Source organism: Gambusia affinis, linkage group LG10 (genome assembly GCF_019740435.1).
Source record: "Gambusia affinis linkage group LG10, SWU_Gaff_1.0, whole genome shotgun sequence".
NCBI lineage: Eukaryota > Metazoa > Chordata > Actinopteri > Cyprinodontiformes > Poeciliidae > Gambusia > Gambusia affinis.
In genome coordinates, this window is record NC_057877.1 from 29,570,084 (window position 1) to 29,587,250 (window position 17,167).

General features: G+C 50.0%; 3 protein-coding genes across 4 annotated transcripts; 2 read left to right on the forward strand and 1 right to left on the reverse strand.

The window, feature by feature from the left end:
* Window positions 1-1,638: 1,638 nt before the first annotated feature.
* On the reverse strand, window positions 1,639-4,906 carry LOC122838082 (oocyte zinc finger protein XlCOF6.1-like). 2 transcript variants are annotated; one of them, XM_044128455.1, is made up of 2 exons: window positions 4,611-4,906; window positions 1,639-3,277 (listed from the first exon to the last, which is right to left on the reverse strand). In XM_044128455.1, the coding sequence occupies exons 1-2, from the start codon at window positions 4,780-4,782 to the stop codon at window positions 1,986-1,988; spliced, it is 1,464 nt and encodes a 487-aa protein (XP_043984390.1). In that variant the 5' UTR covers window positions 4,783-4,906; the 3' UTR covers window positions 1,639-1,985. The 2 variants fall into 2 exon arrangements, with proteins under 2 accessions (XP_043984390.1, XP_043984391.1); XM_044128456.1 differs by lacking the exon at window positions 4,611-4,906 and adding an exon at window positions 4,234-4,600.
* Window positions 4,907-6,525: 1,619 nt separating this feature from the next.
* On the forward strand, window positions 6,526-8,317 carry LOC122838120 (NACHT and WD repeat domain-containing protein 2-like). Its single transcript, XM_044128509.1, has 3 exons — window positions 6,526-6,751; window positions 8,014-8,099; window positions 8,186-8,317. Exons 1-3 carry the CDS (start codon window positions 6,550-6,552, stop codon window positions 8,312-8,314), a joined length of 417 nt encoding a protein of 138 aa, XP_043984444.1. The 5' UTR covers window positions 6,526-6,549; the 3' UTR covers window positions 8,315-8,317.
* On the forward strand, window positions 8,317-16,200 carry LOC122838054 (NACHT domain- and WD repeat-containing protein 1-like). Its single transcript, XM_044128393.1, has 16 exons — window positions 8,317-8,907; window positions 8,980-10,270; window positions 10,838-11,041; window positions 11,140-11,293; window positions 11,402-11,519; window positions 11,640-11,804; window positions 11,883-12,080; window positions 12,515-12,637; window positions 12,720-12,919; window positions 13,259-13,498; window positions 13,670-13,760; window positions 13,837-13,985; window positions 14,536-14,809; window positions 14,888-15,441; window positions 15,524-15,629; window positions 15,840-16,200. The coding sequence occupies exons 1-16, from the start codon at window positions 8,415-8,417 to the stop codon at window positions 16,148-16,150; spliced, it is 4,671 nt and encodes a 1,556-aa protein (XP_043984328.1). The 5' UTR covers window positions 8,317-8,414; the 3' UTR covers window positions 16,151-16,200.
* Window positions 16,201-17,167: the final 967 nt, after the last annotated feature.

The following is a 17,167-nucleotide window of genomic DNA, read 5'->3' on the forward strand; positions in this document are numbered from 1 at the left end:
CTGTGGAGCACCAGTTGCTCTGCTAGCTGCCCTCAACTCTCTCTGGTAGTCATCAATCCGTAACTGAACATCACGGGAAGTCCACTCATGAGCTGGCTTGCACTTCAAAATGCAGGATAACTCTGGATCAGGGCAGTGTTTGACGAACATGAGAGCCACTTCATCATTCATGCTTTCCATCTGTTTCCCACGCCACGCTGACCCTCAAGCGCCAAGTCTGCTGCCTTGTTTAGTCTTATCCAATAATCTACAGGGTTCTCCCTTTGTCTTGGCAGAGTAGCATAGAAATCGGCGAGGGGGAGACATGATGGGGTTTCACTGAAGTAGTGGAGAAGAACGTCATATATCAGTTCAGGGTTCTTTGTAACATCAAGGGAAGGATCACTGCGCAATGCAATCTGCACCACATCCTTTGCCTTGCCCATTAAATGGCACATAATCTCTTCTCCTTGATCATAGGTAGGTATGTCTTGTTTTCTGAGGTGCATTCTAGTCAAGTCAATCCAGTCACGGATCGAACATTTGTCTGTGTGGTCGCCTCTGTATGTCTGAAGTACCCTATCAGGTTTAACATGGACTGTCACATGAGATGGGTCATGTCTGCCACTGTCACAGCGTGAGTTCTGTGTTACACAAGAAGGCTGTGATTCACTGTTCACATTTACAACTCCAGCTGACAGTAGTTTAGAAACAATTGATTCACCAATTTGTGCACCTAACTGGCCAACCATGTCTGTAAGGTGATGAAGGGCATCAACATCACTGCAGGGTGTGGAAGTAGGGGGATTCTCCGTCATGAACCCATCAATAGCAGTACAACCTTGGCTCTGACCTAGCCCTGATTCTGCACTAGTATCATATGTGAGTTTTGAATGTCCTACGTCTCCACTGTCAGCAGTACGGCTGAACCACACACCCCGACCTTTAGGTAATTTAGGAGTGGTAAACTGATCCATCTCTAACACACCAGTTATCTTCAACCATAAAATGAACCACAGTATTGTTTCCAATCAAAGAAAAATACCAAAGCAGAACATTCACTCAAATCGGATTGACATAAAAAAAAATGTAGCACACCATGAATTAATTTTCCCTTTTTTTTTTCTTTCTTTTTTTTTTTTTTATTAGTATTTTAACTCAGTGATCGTAAAAGAAAGTGTTGTAATTCAGAGTCTCTTATTGACCTGACCACAAAAGGATCCCGAACTGCAGATCAGGACAGGTGCACAGCAACCACGGCGAAGAGCGTCGAGCTGATCTGTAGATCCAAAGGGTCACGGCACCAGTGTAACGGATGACATCGGTCAGGATGTTTAAATTCTCTTTTTTTTTTATTTCTGGGAAAGAAGGAAAACAAATCAAAACTTCTCAACTCCCTCTCTTTCTCTCTCTGCAGTCCCACAGCAGCGGTAACAACGCTGTGAGGGAAAGGGGGGGCAGAGGAGCTATGAGGGCTGAAAGCAACTACGGAAGCCCAGGAAACACACATGAGACGGAGTGCAAAAGAGCGACCCCCGCAGGCAAAAACAACAAAATAAATAAAAATAACTGAATGAGATAAAATTCACAAACTCTCAATATAAAATGTATAAGAAATAATAATTTAACAAAAGTACATTTGTAACTCTGTTACACTTCCACCACTTCAACCCAGAACTGCTGATTCTGACACCTTTGTGCAAACAAGAGGACAGATCTGGGAGAGTCATCCCGGCAGTCGGACCACCCAGCGAGTCCAGCGCTAAATATGGCGAGCTAGCCAGGAGTTCCTTCGTGAGAGGAGGCTCTGAGCTACATTCTGTTGTTCAGGACAACAGAACTGGATTTGAATATTTTTTAAAATTTCATCAGAAGCCCTAAATATGACTTATGAACACCAACCAAATGTATTCCCTAAAGGTATTGTAAGCTGCTACAAATACAGTGACTTAATGAGCTCCTTCTGTTTTCCAGTTTCTTCTTCTGAATAAAATCAGCAGAGGAACCTAAACGTTTTCTTCTCTGTGTTGCCTCATGTGAGCGGCCAGTTTACTGCTCTGAGTGAAGCCCTTTTGGCAGACTTTGCAGGAAAATGGCCGCTCCCCCGTGTGCGTGGCCATGTGGCCCGTCAGGCTCCGGTTCTCTGCAAAGCTCCTCCCACAGATGCAGCAGGAGAAGGGCTTCTCGCCCGTGTGGGTCCTGGCGTGAGCGGCCAGGTTGCGTTTGTCTGTGAAGGCCTTGTGGCAGGTGTTGCAGGAAAACGGCCTCTCGCCTGTGTGCGTTCTGACGTGGGCGGTCAGGCTGCGGTTCTCACTGAAGCTCTTTCCACACATTCGGCAGGAGTAGGGCTTCTCCCCGGTGTGGGTCCTCATGTGGGTGGTTAGGTGGCAACTGCGGGCGAAGCTCCGGGAGCAGATCTTGCAGGTGTACGGCTTTTCCCCAGTGTGAATCCGAATGTGGACCAGCAGCTCGTCGCTCCTGATGAAGGCTTTGCCGCACACCTTGCAGGTAAACGGCCGCTCGCCAGTGTGGGTCCTCCGGTGGGCCGACAGGCCGCCGCTCTGGCTGAAGCTCTTCCCACAGACGTTGCACAGGTAGGGCCTCTCTCCTGTGTGGGTTCTCCTGTGGATGGTGAGGTGGCCGCTGGAGGTGAAGCTCTTCCCGCAGGTGTTGCAGGTGAAGGGCTTGTCACCGACGTGGATCCTCATGTGGAAGGTGAGGTTGCTGCGCTGGCTGAAGCGCTTGCTGCAGGTCGGACAGGAATAAGGTTTCTGACCCGTGTGGGTTCTGATGTGGACCAGCATGTTGTCGTACTTGATGAAGTTCTTCCCGCAGACCTGGCAGGAGTACGGCCGCTCGCCTGAGTGGATCCGGCGATGAGCCCTCATGTTGTAACTCTGAGTGAAATGTTTTCCACACACGTCACACTGAGAGGGTTTTCTATTCGGGTCGGAACCAGTCCCTGCCTCAGAACTGGCAGACGTTCCAACACCGTCAGGTTCCTTCTCTGCTTCTTCATTGCCTCCTTTCTGATCCACATTCTCAGCTTCAGCAGAGCTTTGGGACCGAGCCTGGTTCTGCTCTGGTTCTGATTCGTCTGGGTCCGTTTCCTGCTCCTGCTTCAGCACCAGCTCCTCCTCATCCTCACTGATGTGCACTTCTACATATTCATCTTTGTCCAGCTCTGGCTCTGATTTCTCCTGTTCTTCTTTAATCTGTGGGAGTTCTGGTTCCTCTGGGTCCAGACCAGAACTCATCCTGTCTAGAACCCGCCTGCAGGTGGAGGTCTGCGGGAGAACTGGAGGAGAAACAGACATCAGAGAAGAAGAAGAACGGAGGCGAAGACGAGATTACAACGTAACAATAACAAAAACCATAAAAACATTGAAATCCCATCCAGGTCAAAGATGTGACTTATTAATATAGTTGTATTAATAGGATTAATATAGTTGTATTAATAAGATTAATATAGTTGTATTAATAGGATTAATATATTTGTATTAATAAGATTAATATAGTTGTATTAATAAGATTAATATAGTTGTATTAATAAGATTAATATAGTTGTATTAATAGGATTAATATATTTGTATTAATAAGATTAATATAGTTGTATTAATAAGATTAATATAGTTGTATTAATAAGATTAATATGGTTGTATTAATAAGATTAATATAGTTGTATTAATAAGATGTGACTGGGCTCCACTGGTCAGGAAAAACTGACTTTGAAGCTTTAAGTCAGGAATCCATGAGTTTTATGGTTTTAGTCGTCTAACAGTTTCAATGTGAGCAATAATGTTTTGAGGATATCTGCCAGCAAAAATAACATTTCTGATAATTCGGCCATTTTAGTTCATCGTGGCAACAATGAATCTTATTTGAAGGTTTTATGTTCTGTTACCTCTGTGTGCCGCTGGTTCTCTTGTAAAAAAGATTTTTTATACCAACTCTGAGCAGAACATTAATAACATGTTACTAATAAATATTCAGCTCAAGCTGCTGTCATTTCTGTTTTATTCAAATTTAATGTCTCTGGATCTCAGATTGTTTTAACTTTTATTAGAAATTCTTCATTAATATTCTGCTTAAATATCAGAACGTCTTAGTCCGATTTTAGCTTCATTTTAGGATAAAATAACAGTAAACACGAGGTAATCATTTCATTTCTTATATATCTGGAGCCAAAGTTCTGCTGTGGTTCTGGCTCTAGAAACGGACCGGTGAGCCGACCAGAACCAGCAGTAAACACACCTCTGATTTGTCGCTGCTTGGTGTTTGTTCGGGTCGGGTTCTGAAGGACCGCCTCGGTCCGGTGTGGTTCTGATGTTCTGCTATAAAGCCCAGGTATCAACAGAGGCGGTTCTGGCTGGTGACCCAGTGAAACCGGGTCTGAGGAGCAGAACTTACTAACCCATAATCCTGGTACCAGCTACCAGGTCGGATTGGTGAGAAAGGTCCAGATTCTGTCCCACTTTGGAAATATTTGGTTCATGGAACCCGACAGCAGAAAGTTCTCTGGTTCTGGTTCCGTTTACTGGACCTCTCAGGGGACCATCAGAACCATCCTGTGATGAAACAGAAGCTGGTTCCGAGCTTTACCAGGCCGCCAGCTCCGCAGCCGGACCTACCTGCGGGGTTCTGCTGGGTTCGGGGTCTCCAGGTGAGGTCCAGCAGTCTCCGCTGCCGGTCGATCTCCTCCTCGTACCGGACGATGGTTTTCTCCAGCTGGGTGAAGATTTCTTCAGCAGCAGCAGTTAGTCTCTCTCTGATAAACTCTCTCAGAGGCTCAACGGAACACATTGTTGCTGAACAGAACCGGAACACACCTGGACACACTCATAACAAGCTAACCATGCTAACGGGGTTAGCGGACTGACTGTGAGTCGCGTTACTGCCCCCTGCTGGACTGGAGGGAAACTGCTGTAAAAATGTAAACAACACAATCTGAATCAAATAAAGTTTCCGTTAGAATTTTATTTCTACTCAGTTGTTATTAAAATTGTATTACTAGATTAAGAAATAAACCAAATACTCTCAGCGGAAACGAGCCCGACTTACTGCCGGCAATGTGGACCAGACTCTGACACCGGTCCTACGGGGACCTGACAGCCCGTATCAAGGAGCCCGGTACCCCATACTCCTGGAGAACCCCCCACAGGGCTCCCCGAGGGACACGGTCGAACGTCTTCTCCAAGTCCACAAAACACCTGTAGACTGGTTGGGCGAACTCCCAGAACCCTCCAGGACCTGCTGAGGGTGTAGAGCTGGTCCAGTGTTCCAGAACCAGAACCAGAACCATTTAATTTTTTGGCAAATATTAGTTGTGTTACCACCCCACGCCACTAGAGGCAGTATCAGGCCCGAAAAGATGAGACTGAGGAGCCGATTTAGAAGTAAACAAAAAAACTACAGAATTAGTTAAAAACTGAGCTGAGCGGAAGTAAATAAAAGAGAGAAGTTCAAAAACATGCTGAGAGTAAAAATCCTTCCTAAAGATGAAGATATATCAGATTTCAAAAGAAAATAAAAACGGGAGAAACAGATAATATAATAACACTTCCGGAGTGCAATGACAGCGCTCCGTCCCGTCCTTCCTGTTTGCTGCAGAGAGATGAACTTGATGTTTCCTCTAAAACACTGATTTAAAAGCCTCAAAAACAACAGAGGCTTTTTGAAGGTTCATTTCCAGCACTCTGGTAAAAAACAAACAAACAAACAAATACTCCGAGGAACTCTAAGGAACAGATTATTTGTTTTATTTTTTAACAGAATGGTGGAAACATGTTTACAGGAAAAAGTTGGACGTTCTGGAAAAATATCCAGAATACAAAATGAAATGAAAAACGTTCCAGTTGTAAAGGAAACAGAAACATGATGATGTGACGGGAGGCTGTTGTTGTCGGCAGGATCCCCAGAGATCTGCAGCAAAAACAGCCTGAAGGAAAAACTGCAGAACAAACAGGCAGAAAGTTCCTGATGTTTCATCAGAAACTAAAGTTTGTTTTCAGGTTCTGCAGCTGAAACTGAAAGCAGAAATCAGAGGGAGAGTCTCAGAACCGGTTCTGGTTCTTCTGGGTTTATTTAGTTTCACATCAGAAAGTTTCTCCACATCTGGATATTAAACACAGAGCAACATGTCTAAATCACATGACAAGAAGAATCTATTTAAATACAACAAGGTTCATAAGAAGCTAGATTTATTTGGCATTTAATGTTTCTCATCGTCCAGAATAATAAGAGAGTTAATAATAATAAAGTTGGAATGAATAATAAAAGTTCAATAATAGAAAGAAAGAAAAAAACTGAAGATTTAAGTGACTTTTAAAAACTGGGATCATCAAAACACCCAATAAAAACTAAATAAAATAAAATAATAATAATGTCTATTAAATCTGCTCAGCTGCAGTTCAGTGCAGCAGAAAATAAATGTTTTTGATGATGATGATGATGATGATGATGATGTCACAGGCTTGTTGTCCTCCTCTTCCTCACTGTAATTAGTCGGAGCTGCAGCTGAGAGCGACGCCCCCTGGGAGATGCCGCCCTGAGCTCAGCTGCTGTGACTCAATGCTGATCTTCAGCCGCCCAGGGAAACAAAGAGCTGCACCGGCGCCGACAGACAGAACCAGAACCAGAACCGGCAGACAGTCTGAGACGATGGACGGAGGACAAAGCTGTGGTGCGCGGGACATCCTGAGGGGACGCTGCCAAGGAGCTCAGAGGACCGGCAGCAACATGATCCGAATCTTCATCAGCTCCAGCTTCACAGGTCAGTTCTGGAGGTCCGGGTTCTGGGTTCTGGTCGGAGTTCAGGTCCAGTTCTGTTGATCTGAGTCGATGTGTGAGAATCAAGGTGAACCTGATGGTTCTGGTTCAGCCGGGTCCATCTGACCCGGTTCAGACAGGTAAACACCTGGAGCCTCATGTGGAAACATGCAGAACTTTTTCAGCTGATAAAAAGAACCAGAACCGACCCGAAACCTCTGAGAAGTTTTGATTTTAACCAGGGGCGATCCTAGGATCTGACCTCTAGGGCTGCTGAGCCCCCAGCAGGGCTGAGACCCAGGAGAAGATATTCTAAATCTAACTGCTTATTTACAAATATTCATAAACAAAATTAACAGAAATGTTGTCAGTAATTTATAGAATAAAAGAACAATGTTCATTTTACTCAAACATAAACTAATAAAGAGTAAAATCAGAGAAACTTTTAATTTTCCCAGAGGTGAATAAACAGAATCTCTAGAAGAAATCAAACCTGATAACATTCATGAGACACAAGCAGCTGTAGAGTCACTCAGTCCCAGTGTGGAAATTAAAATAAAATCTACTCAAAACTTTGCAATTCATTTGAAAAAAACATTTTATTAAATTCATAGGATTAATAAAGCTAAAACCAGTTTATTATCCAGGTAGAAGTTCAGGTTAATGACCAGTAAGAACTTTATCTGAAAATCTAATGTCATCATTTTTATCTGAACGTTATGCAGCTGTTGGCCTTTTTCTTTAAACATGAATGAATGTCCGTCTATGGAAAAGTAGAAATGATGAGTCGGGTTTTAATATTTCACTTCATGAAGTGAGTCTGTCAGGTTCAGATGGACACACTATCCATCCTCTCTGAAATTGTTCAGCTTATAATGCTCGTCCTTTTACTCACGTCTGTTTTTTTTAAAAGCGATTTTGCTTCTAAACCGACCAGAACCGACCCGGTTGGTTCTCACGTTTCTGACTCCGCCCCCTAGTGGAGTACACCTCAGCAACAACGGCCGAGCTCTGCAGCTCAGCTTTCATCAGAACCAGAACCAGAACTTCACCTCTGATGAAACGTGGCGCTGTCCAATCCTCTGAAGATTTCCAACTGGACCGCTGGAGCCGCGAAGGTCCACTAGGTTCTGGAGGCTCTGGAGCGACCTCAGAGAGGTCCGCTCCGTGGTACCAGAGCTCAACGTTCAGGGGTCTGTTAGAAGTTCTGGTTCTGCTGTTGGTTCTGGTTCTGACAGAAAAGCCTTCTCCCTGGTTTCTGTGCAGACATGAGCGTTGAGAGGAAGGTTCTGCTGGAGAAAGCGTACCCGGAGGTCCGGTCGTTTTGCCGCAGTCTGGGTCTGGTCTTTGAGGTCGGTCCGTTCTCTCTCAGCACCATGAGAAAACATCACGTACATCTGATGTAATCTTTCTGTGAGTGACATCACTTCCTGTCCAGGTGGTGGATCTGAGCTGGGGCATCCGGACCTTCCCGTATGGAGACCATGAGGTCAGCGAGATCTTCCTGCAGGAGATCCAGACGAGTCAGAAGGTTTCTGCTGGACCGGCCTTCGTGGTGAGTTCCTAAGGTTCTCCAGGCTCTCGTTGGTAGAACCCCAGCCGGTGCTCTTCCTGTAATCTCCTGTAATCTCCTGTAATCTCCTGCCGGTGAAATATTGTGCGGCTGAATGCCAGTGAAGTTTCTGTTTGTCCAGAAAATGACGCTGCACCAGGTTCTTTACGCCTCGGCTGTTTGTTCTTTCATGTTCTGCATCTGTACATGTGATCACGTTTGCTTTGCTTCTCCTCATGTCCGGGTGCCGAAGGGCCTGCTGGGGAACCGGTACGGTCACCGACCTCTTCCTCGTCTCATCCCAGAAAAGCAGTTTGAGGTTCTTCTGTCCAAGCTGTCCAAGAACCCAGAAGGTGTTCAGCAACTGCAAGAGTGGTTTCAGAAGGACAACAACTCCGTGCCACCCACCTACGTTCTCCAGCCAATCACTGCACGATTCCCACACTACAATGACCTCCGACCTGAGGTGGCAAAGCTCCATGACGACAACCTTCTGTCCTGGCGCGTCACAGAGAGTCGGCTGCTGCAGCTGCTACGTTCTGCAGCCACTGAGGCTGAGGCGGCTGGAGACATCACGGCCGAGCAGAAGCGGCTCTTCTACTCATCAGGTGAGACATGGACATGTCCCCAAACTCGTCCTTTTGGTTCAGGAGGACCAACGTTTTCTGCTTCTCATTCAGTCACAGAACGGGCGCTGGAGGAGGGCGTCTGGCAAACGTCCGCCTTGCTCTTCGTCCGGGAGATTCCTCAGCAAAGGATGAAGGACAGAGCCAAACGTCTGGCCAAGTTCATGGACCTCACTGCGGACGGGCTGCTGGACGCTGAAGCTCAGGAGTTGCTCACCGGCCTGAAGTCACGGCTGTACGCCACGTCCAAGAAGATCCTCAACCTGCACTGTGTGGAGCTGAACAGAGGAAGCATCGACCCAAAACGCAAGGAACACGCCGAGTACCTGGACAGCATCTGCCAGCAGTTCATCTCCCAGATGACGACCCGGATCAGCGAGGCGGTCAAACTGGCGGGAGAGGACAAGAGGAAGATCTGGGGAAGCACAGAGGAGGATGAGGAGATTGACTGGGTGGTCGAAGAGGCAAGGCAGCACACCGTCATGGCTGCCGACTTGAGCAAGAGTCTCCAGGGCAGAGATGGGCTTCTGGGGAAGATCTGCCTCGCCATGTGGGAGTCCACCCCGGTCCACCACGGTCCGCTGGTGGTTCACGGCGCTGCTGGGATGGGGAAGACCATTCTGCTGTGCAAACTGGCACAGGAGATGCAGGGGGTCCTGGAGGCCAAGGCGGTGCTGGTTATTAGGCTGCTGGCCGCCAATCATCCACAGAGACCAAGCATCAACCATGTCCTCCACAGCGTCTGCCTCCAGGTGTGTCTGGCGTGTGGCCTGGCTCCGCCCCCCCTGCTGTCAGTCAGCTCTCACCTGGAGCTGCAGCGGCTCTTCCAGAACATGCTGGAGGAGGTTTCTCAGCAGGGGACCTCTCTGCTCCTCATCCTGGACTCCCTGGAGCAGCTGGCAGACCAACATCAGGCTCACCAGTTGCGCTGGCTGCCCACTGACGTGCCTCCAAATGTCCACCTGCTGGTCTCCATGGAAACCACCAGCGAGGTGTTCGCCAGCATGCGGCTGAGGCTGGGCGCTGCAGGAAACGTCTTTGAGGTGGAGCGTCTGTCTCGTGACGAAGGGCAGCAGATCATGGAGTCCCATCTGCAGGCGGCTCAGCGAACTTTGACCCGGGAGCAGAAGGACGCCGTGCTGCAGAGCTTCCACGCCTCCGGCTCTCCTCTCCACCTTCAGCTCATCCTGTCTGCTGCCAAGCACTGGACCTCCTTCACTCCGCCAACAGAGCTGCTGCTGGGTTCCAGCTCAGAGGAAGTGATGTCACAGCTCCTCCTGAAGCTTGAGGAGAAACATGGGAAGGAGCTGGTGGGCGGGGCCTTGGGATGCATCGTGTTGGCAAGGTGAGGAGACCAGCAGAGCATCTGGTGAGGATGTGTTGAAGCAGGAGAAACCTCTACAGGTCTTAAGAGGTTTACCTGGAATCCAACCTTTGTTTGGGCCGTTGGAACAACTTGTTCACTAAAAGGATCAAAAAAGAGAAAAAGTCACAGAGTGAACAGTAAAATGCTAACTTCAATTCAAATCATTAGCCAAGTTTTTCTAAAGTTAACAAAAGTGCTAAACCAAAAGTTAGCTCTGCTATCAACTTATTAGTGTACAGGCAGAAGTGTTCCCACCGTTCAGGTTGGGAGCAGACAGGAAGCTGGTCCTGGTCCTTGTTCTCCTGAGGAACGGCAGGATGGAGCAGATGGTGAAGTTCAGAGATACGGATCAGGACTGAAAGAAATGGATCCTGGATCCAAGCTGGAGGAAGTGACCCAGAAGTCCTTGGACTTGTGTTCCCTTCTGGGCTGGGTAGACTTTGGTTCTCCCGGAGAAGCTCTGGGTTTCCCTCCAGATGGACCTGGAGGTTCTTATGATGATCCACTGAATCTAGAACCGGCCGTCTCTTTGTCGTAACTCTACAGGAGGGGCCTGATGGAGGCGGAACTGCGTGATGTTATGTCATTGGACGATGATGTAATCAGTGAGGTATACAGGTATTCCCTGCCTCCAACACCTTCGTTAATCCGGTTTCCACCCGTCCTGTGGGCGCGGCTCAAGTGGGACCTGCGGGACCAGCTGGAGGTCCAGTGGACCGACGGAGTCGTCATGCTGGCCTTCAGCAGCCGGTAAGATGTTCTCCAGATGTTCTCCATGTCCATTCCAAATGTCCTAACCCAGCAGCAGCTTCAGTACTTATGGAGTAGCATCGAGCTTCTTCTTCTAGGCTTCTCTCAGAGGTAGTCAAAGCCCGCTATCTGACGCCAGAGCGACGGGGGCGGATCCACAGGATCCTGGCGGAGTATTTCCTGGGTCGCTGGTCTGGAAGACTGAAGCCGGTGGCTCTTCCGGGTCTGACGCTGCTGCTGTCCGACAGGAAGGTACCAGGACTCTTCTGGTGGACATAAGGAGACGTCTGAGTGTGCTCTCTGTGTGATGAAACAAATAAGGGTGGATGCTGAGTTCTGATTGGTTCTCTACTGCTCAAGGTCCCGCCCCAGCCGCTGTGGTTTGCTCCTGGATTGGCGAACGTCCGGAAGCTCCAGGAGTTGCCGTATCACTTGCTGCATGCCGGCCTGTGGGAGGAGCTACGGCAGGAAGTAGTAGGTATGATGCATGACTGAACTGAGCGTGTTCAGATCAACCAACGTTCCAGCATGTTTTGATCAGTCAGTCCTTGTCCAGATCCACCAGTGGATCCAGTGTCTCCTGGTTCTGTGTGTGCAGGCAGCGCCGAGTGGCTCTACTGTCAGAGCCGGGTCTGTGGGGTGTCCAGTCTGATCAGCGACCTGGACCAGTGCTCCCAGTACATGGACTGCTGTGAAACTGGACTGGTCCGTGAGGCTCTTGTCCTGATGAAGCCCAGCCTGGACACCCTGTCAGGCCACATGGGTCAGTGTGGTTGGGTGGGAACATTTTGGCCCGTTTGGGTTGGTTCTGGGTGACCTGCTGTGCTTCCTCTGACTCCAGACCGGTCTGTGTTTTTCTCTGAGCTGCTGGCCCGACTCTCCTCCCTGGCCTCCACCTTCCGCACCGTGATTGGTCAGCTCTGCAGCCAGTGCGACGATTGGCTCCAAACGTGTCCGGAGCCGGTTCTGATCCCGAGGAGCAGCTTCCTGCAGCAGCCAGGGGGGGCGCTGCAGCACACGCTGACTGCGCCCCACGGAGGTCAGAGCGCCGAACCTTCAGAGACGTCAGTGGATGGAACAGACGATCCAGGCTGCTGGTTCCTGTCCACGACCCGACCTCAATGTCCCTCCTGTCCTCTACATCAGTCGTCCCCAACCTCTTCCAAAAGTGGAAGGAAAAAATCACATCAATCTCGACTCATAGAAGGAAAAAAACAACAAATATAATTCAGTCTGGTGCCAGGCATGGAACCATGCTAGTGACTGGTTCTGACCCGTTCTGACCTTTACCAGTTCATTTAGTTTTACTGACGAACCAAGTTAGTTTCCTTCTTAAAGTCGCAGTTGCACCAAATGTGGGCGGAGTTTCCAAAGAGCCAATCATCTGTTCCAGCTGCTGCGTCTCCATGTCTACAGTGATCAGCTCACAGTAAGGTTAGCATCATGAGTTAGCCGCAGTGTGGCTGTTTCCAGGTGTGCTCTGCGTGGCCGTGGGCGCGGCGCTGCGGCTGCTGGTCACCGGGTCGGCCGGCGGCGTGGTGGCGGTCTGGAGCCTCCAGGACAAACATCTCCTGCAGGTTCTGCAGGGACCGTCAGGTGGGTCCGAGAACTCATATGACATTTCTTACAGCTCAGATCAGACCGTGACGGCCACTTCCTGTCTGTCTTGTCCTGATAGCGGCCATCTTGTCGGTAAAGATCATCGAAAGCTCCGCCCACTGCCTCTCATTGGCTGCAGACGGCTCCCTGAGGAGGTGGAGCTTAAGGAGCGGCCAGCAGCTGTTCTGCATCCAGGAGGCGGGGCCTGTTGGCTCCACCCCTTCTCTGGCTCGCCTGCAGGTGTCAGAGCAGCTGCTGTTTGTCCACACCTGGATGCAGGTAGGTGATGGGCGGAGCCTGAAGGCTCCTTGGTCTGCTGCTTTCAGGGTTTGGTCTCTTCTGTTCTCCTCGGTTGTGATTTGGGGTTTTGGCTTTTTCTGAGTCTCCATAAAGTTCTGGATCTCTTTGTCTTTTGGACGGGTTCAGTCCGAGGTCCATCTGAGGTTCTGTCAGTTCAAGGTTCCAGGTTTTACTGCAGTCGGTCTCCTAACTGTCAGCAGGTCTTCACATGTCGTGGTTCTGTCTGTGGTTCTTGTTCTATACTGACCCGTGTGTCACTGTGGACCTGCAGCTGGTTCTGAAGAACCTGAGTTTGTTTCCTCTGTGATGCTGTTGCAGGTGAAGGTCTGGAAGTCGGACGGAACCGAGATCCACAGTGAGGACGTCTCGTTGGTTTTGGGGGTTCTGGGAGATGTTGTGGTTTTTCTGCATGACCTGGACCGGGTCAGAATCTTTGACCCGGTTACTGGGAGCCAGACGATGGTGCGGCTGACCCGGAGCCTGACTCCAGTGATTTCAGTGAGCTCACCTAAACGTGGGTCAATATTTGTGGTGTCAGAAGACGGGTTCCTGCATCGGGTGAGTTTTACGACCAGTTTCAGGTTCTAGGATTATATTTCTATGGTTAATCTGGATGATTCCAGGATCTAGAATGTGACGATCCTGTTTGAAAAGTTCTGGGTGATGAAGGTGATGAAGGTGATGAAGGTGATGAAGGTGAACCATGTGATGTGAACTTCCTGTCTGCAGATCTCCAGGTCAGGGCAGCAAACCGTCACAGAGTTTCCTCGGCGTCCGTCTCTTCTCTCAGCTTCAGAGGACGAGAAGATCCTGATAGCAGGTAACAGAGACCCAACTGGACCGGTTCTGATCCGGAGGTCCAAACAAACCCAAGTGTTTCCTGCCGCTGTGTTCAGGATGGGAGCGGACTCTCAGCCTGTTTCGCGTCTGCAGCGACTCTGTGGACGGATTCCTGGAGCTGCAGCACGACGACGAGGTTTTATCGGCCTGCGTGTCGCCGGACTGCCGCGTCGTCGTCACCGGAGCGGCGGATCAGCTGATCCGAGTGAGACCCGACTCAGCTGGTACCCTCCTCACTGACAGGAAGGGGAGCAGAGATGCTGAGAAACGAATCCAGCTCCTCTACGTCAGAACTCTGCTGCTCTCCAACCTTTAAGTTTCTCTCACATCTTTCTAAGCCTCATCCGGTCCGGTTCTGTTTGGCTCTGATGTTTCCCAGGAACCTCATCAACTGAGCGACTGCTGCCACAATCTAACCGTTCTACTTCTATAGATGTAGGAGAAGCCTCTAAATAAGTCACGACTCTTTTCTCTAACATAGAAAGTTCTTCTAGATCAGTTTTTCTGCTCTGTCTGCTCTGACCTCCCGTTGCTGGTATTGAGCCCAGTTCTGGTTCTGGTTCTGCTGGAGGGTTCTTCCTGATAAATTCTCCGTCAGGAGGAGTGATTGCTGTTTTTTGTTGTATATTTCTATAACCTGGATTTTTGGTGTTTGTAGTAAACTGGCAGTTTTTAGATGTGAATGAATGAAGCTTTTATTGTGAAAGGATGCCAGTGGCAGTGACATCCTGTTGTGTCCGGTCTGGTTTGGTCAGGTCTGGTCGGTGACCACCGGCCGCCTGCTGGACTCTCTGTGCGGCTGCGGCGCTCCGGTCACCTCCCTGCTGCTCTCTGACCACTCGGTGGTCTCCGCCTCCTCGGCGGCGGATTCCGTCCAGCTGTGGAGTCTGACCTACGACCCCGACCACAAGCCCCTCCCCCACATCCCATCAGGCTCCGCCCACTCAGCTGTCACCAGTGACGGCGATCAGGTGTTCTACGTGCGCCACCAGAACCAGAGGGAAGTGCTGCGCTGGAGCAACCGGACAGGTCAGAGCGGCTCCCTGAACGGGTCCAAGCAGAACTACGGATCCGGGTTCTCCTCTGATCCGGCCCGTTTCTGCCCAGGTTCCGTGTCGGAGCGCCTGCCAGTGTCTGCGGAGGTCAGCTGCCTGGAGCTGGCGCAGCAGAAGCGCCTCCTGCTGTGCGGCCTGCGTAGCGGCACCGTGCTGATCTACCCGCTGGCGTGGCCCCAGGAGACGCTGTGCATCCCGCCCCCGGAGGGCCTGGCCCCGGTGCTCTGCCTGGCCCTGGGCTCCCAGGAGAGCCTGCTGGCCGTCGCCCACCGGGACTCGCTGCGCCTGTTCCGGGTCGCCAGCAGAGACGGTTTCCCCGCTGTGGAGGGGCCCCTGGCGACGGCCCTTCTGTCGCCGCTCCACGCCCCCCCATCCCACATGGCGCTGCTGCCCGACCGCCGGCTGCTGTACGGGACGGCCGGCGGCGAGGTGAAGCTGCACGACTTTGGCGTCGGCGTCAGCACCGACCTGCAGCCTCACAGCTCCGGGGTCACCTGCGTCACGGCCAGCAACCGGGGGACGCACGCCCTGGTGGGCTCCCAGGACGCCACGCTGCAGCTGTGGGCCCTGGATCCGCTGGCTCTGGACCACACCATGGAGTACCAGGTGAGACCGGACGGGTTCAGGCCACAGCGGAGACCCAGACACCTCCACTCACCGTGCCGCTCTGCTCTGCCGTCCCGACCAGGGCCTTTTCTTCCAGGCCGTCCTCTGCGCCGCCTTCGCCGACAGCGACCGCTTCGTCTTCACTGGATCTCAGGACCGAACCGTGAAAGTCTGGGACGTCGCTTCAGGTGAGACGGCTTCAGAACCCAACAGGTACTTCGCAAGACGGCCGCTGAGGAGGAACAGCAGGAACCCAAACCAGAACATCCATCACTGGTCCGTCCTTCCTTCCGTCCCTCCACCGTGTGTCTTCCTGACCCAGTTGGTCTTCTGCTTTCTGGTTTATCCGGTTTGGGTTGGTCCGGTTCTGGTCCGATGCGTCTGTTTGTCTCCATCAGGGAAGCTGCTGTGTGTCCAGTTCGTCTACTCGCCGGTCGTCCGCATGCTGACCTTCAGGAACGGCTTCGTGGGCCTGACCCTGCAGGGCCGCGTCGTCCAGGAGGCCTTCAGGTGTCCGGACCGGGTCGAGCCGGACCACAACCCTCTGAGGAACATCAAGGCCCGGTACCGGGTCACCTCCAGGGAGAAGGCCGGGGCCGGCCGGCGGACCTGCAGCTCCGACCTGCAGGACTTCAACCCGGCCCAGATCAGCCTGGACCTACTGAGCATGCTCAGAAGCAGGCCGTCCTCCGCCTGCATCCTGCTGTAGGAGCCTGCAGATGCTGCTACTGCCAGATCTGCAGACTTCTGCTCACCTTCATCATGTAAAAATTCAGCCTTAGTTTTACTGTGAAAGGTTCAGTGCTTTTCTCTTCACTTCAGACTTTTGTCATCTTCTAGTAAAATCTTCTGATGCTGCTGCTGGTTTATCTCCGTTCACATCAAGAATATCTGGCCTTCAGAGAACAGGAAGTAGTTTAATGCTAGCTTTAATGCTAACAGCGCTGATAGCCTGTCGTCTCGTTTTGCTTTAGATTCCTCCAGATGTTCAACAGAACAGAAAGCAGCAACGTTTCTGTTCGGAAACATTGCTGCTTTCTTAAATTCATTTGAGAAATTCATTCTAAAGTGAATTTACAAAATAAAAGATTCTGTTTACTTTGGATGTTTTAAGTTTCCATGTCTGGTTTTCGCTTTGACCTCAACTTCCTGTTTTCTTTTGGTAATCCAGTGTGACTGGGTGGTTTTACTTCCTGTTGATCTGATCCTCTGTCAAACTGTCCTGCAGCGTTTAGACGAGCCTCTGCTGCAGCAGCTGAACACAATAATGAGGTCATGAAGGTTCTGGAGAACCGATCCAGAGGTCAAGAAGGTTCTGGAGAACCGATCCAGAGGTCAAGAAGGTTCTGGAGAACCGATCCAGAGGTCACGAAGCCGTTTTGAACCTGTGGTTCATCTAAAACCTGCAGGACTGGAGTTTGACGTCCTGCACATCATTTTTGGTCAATCAAAGGAAAACATTTTGTAGTTCCTCCTCTGTCCTTTAACTAGGCCATTGCTGTCAGAGAGAAACATCTTAACAGGACTCTGTCTCCAAACTTTGTGTTAATTTTACCAAAACAGGTTTGAGGCAAAAAATGTAGGAAAACATTTTCCAAAAATGCACTTATTTGTACAATATCTGAATTAAAATAATAAAGTATACAGTTTGTAAGAAATGGATGCAAATGATTGTAGATGAAAACAAACAACCTGGTTAAAATAAAAATCTTCAATAAATGGAGAT

Bases quoted from the DNA above. Each gene is read 5' to 3' on its own strand.
- LOC122838082 (XM_044128455.1), bottom strand. From the start codon at position 4,782: ATGTGTTCCGTTGAGCCTCTGAGAGAGTTTATCAGAGAGAGACTAACT. The intron at 3,278-4,610 runs GTAGGTCCGGCT...TTTCTCCTCCAG, and splicing joins AACCCAGCAGAACCCCGCAG to TTCTCCCGCAGACCTCCACC.
- LOC122838054 (XM_044128393.1), top strand. From the start codon at position 8,415: ATGCCAGTGAAGTTTCTGTTTGTCCAGAAAATGACGCTGCACCAGGTT. The intron at 12,081-12,514 runs GTCAGAGCGCCG...GGCTGTTTCCAG, and splicing joins GCTGACTGCGCCCCACGGAG to GTGTGCTCTGCGTGGCCGTG. The intron at 12,638-12,719 runs GTGGGTCCGAGA...TTGTCCTGATAG, and splicing joins GGTTCTGCAGGGACCGTCAG to CGGCCATCTTGTCGGTAAAG.
- LOC122838120 (XM_044128509.1), top strand. From the start codon at position 6,550: ATGCTGATCTTCAGCCGCCCAGGGAAACAAAGAGCTGCACCGGCGCCG. The intron at 6,752-8,013 runs GTCAGTTCTGGA...GTTTCTGTGCAG, and splicing joins CATCAGCTCCAGCTTCACAG to ACATGAGCGTTGAGAGGAAG. The intron at 8,100-8,185 runs GTCGGTCCGTTC...CTTCCTGTCCAG, and splicing joins GTCTGGGTCTGGTCTTTGAG to GTGGTGGATCTGAGCTGGGG.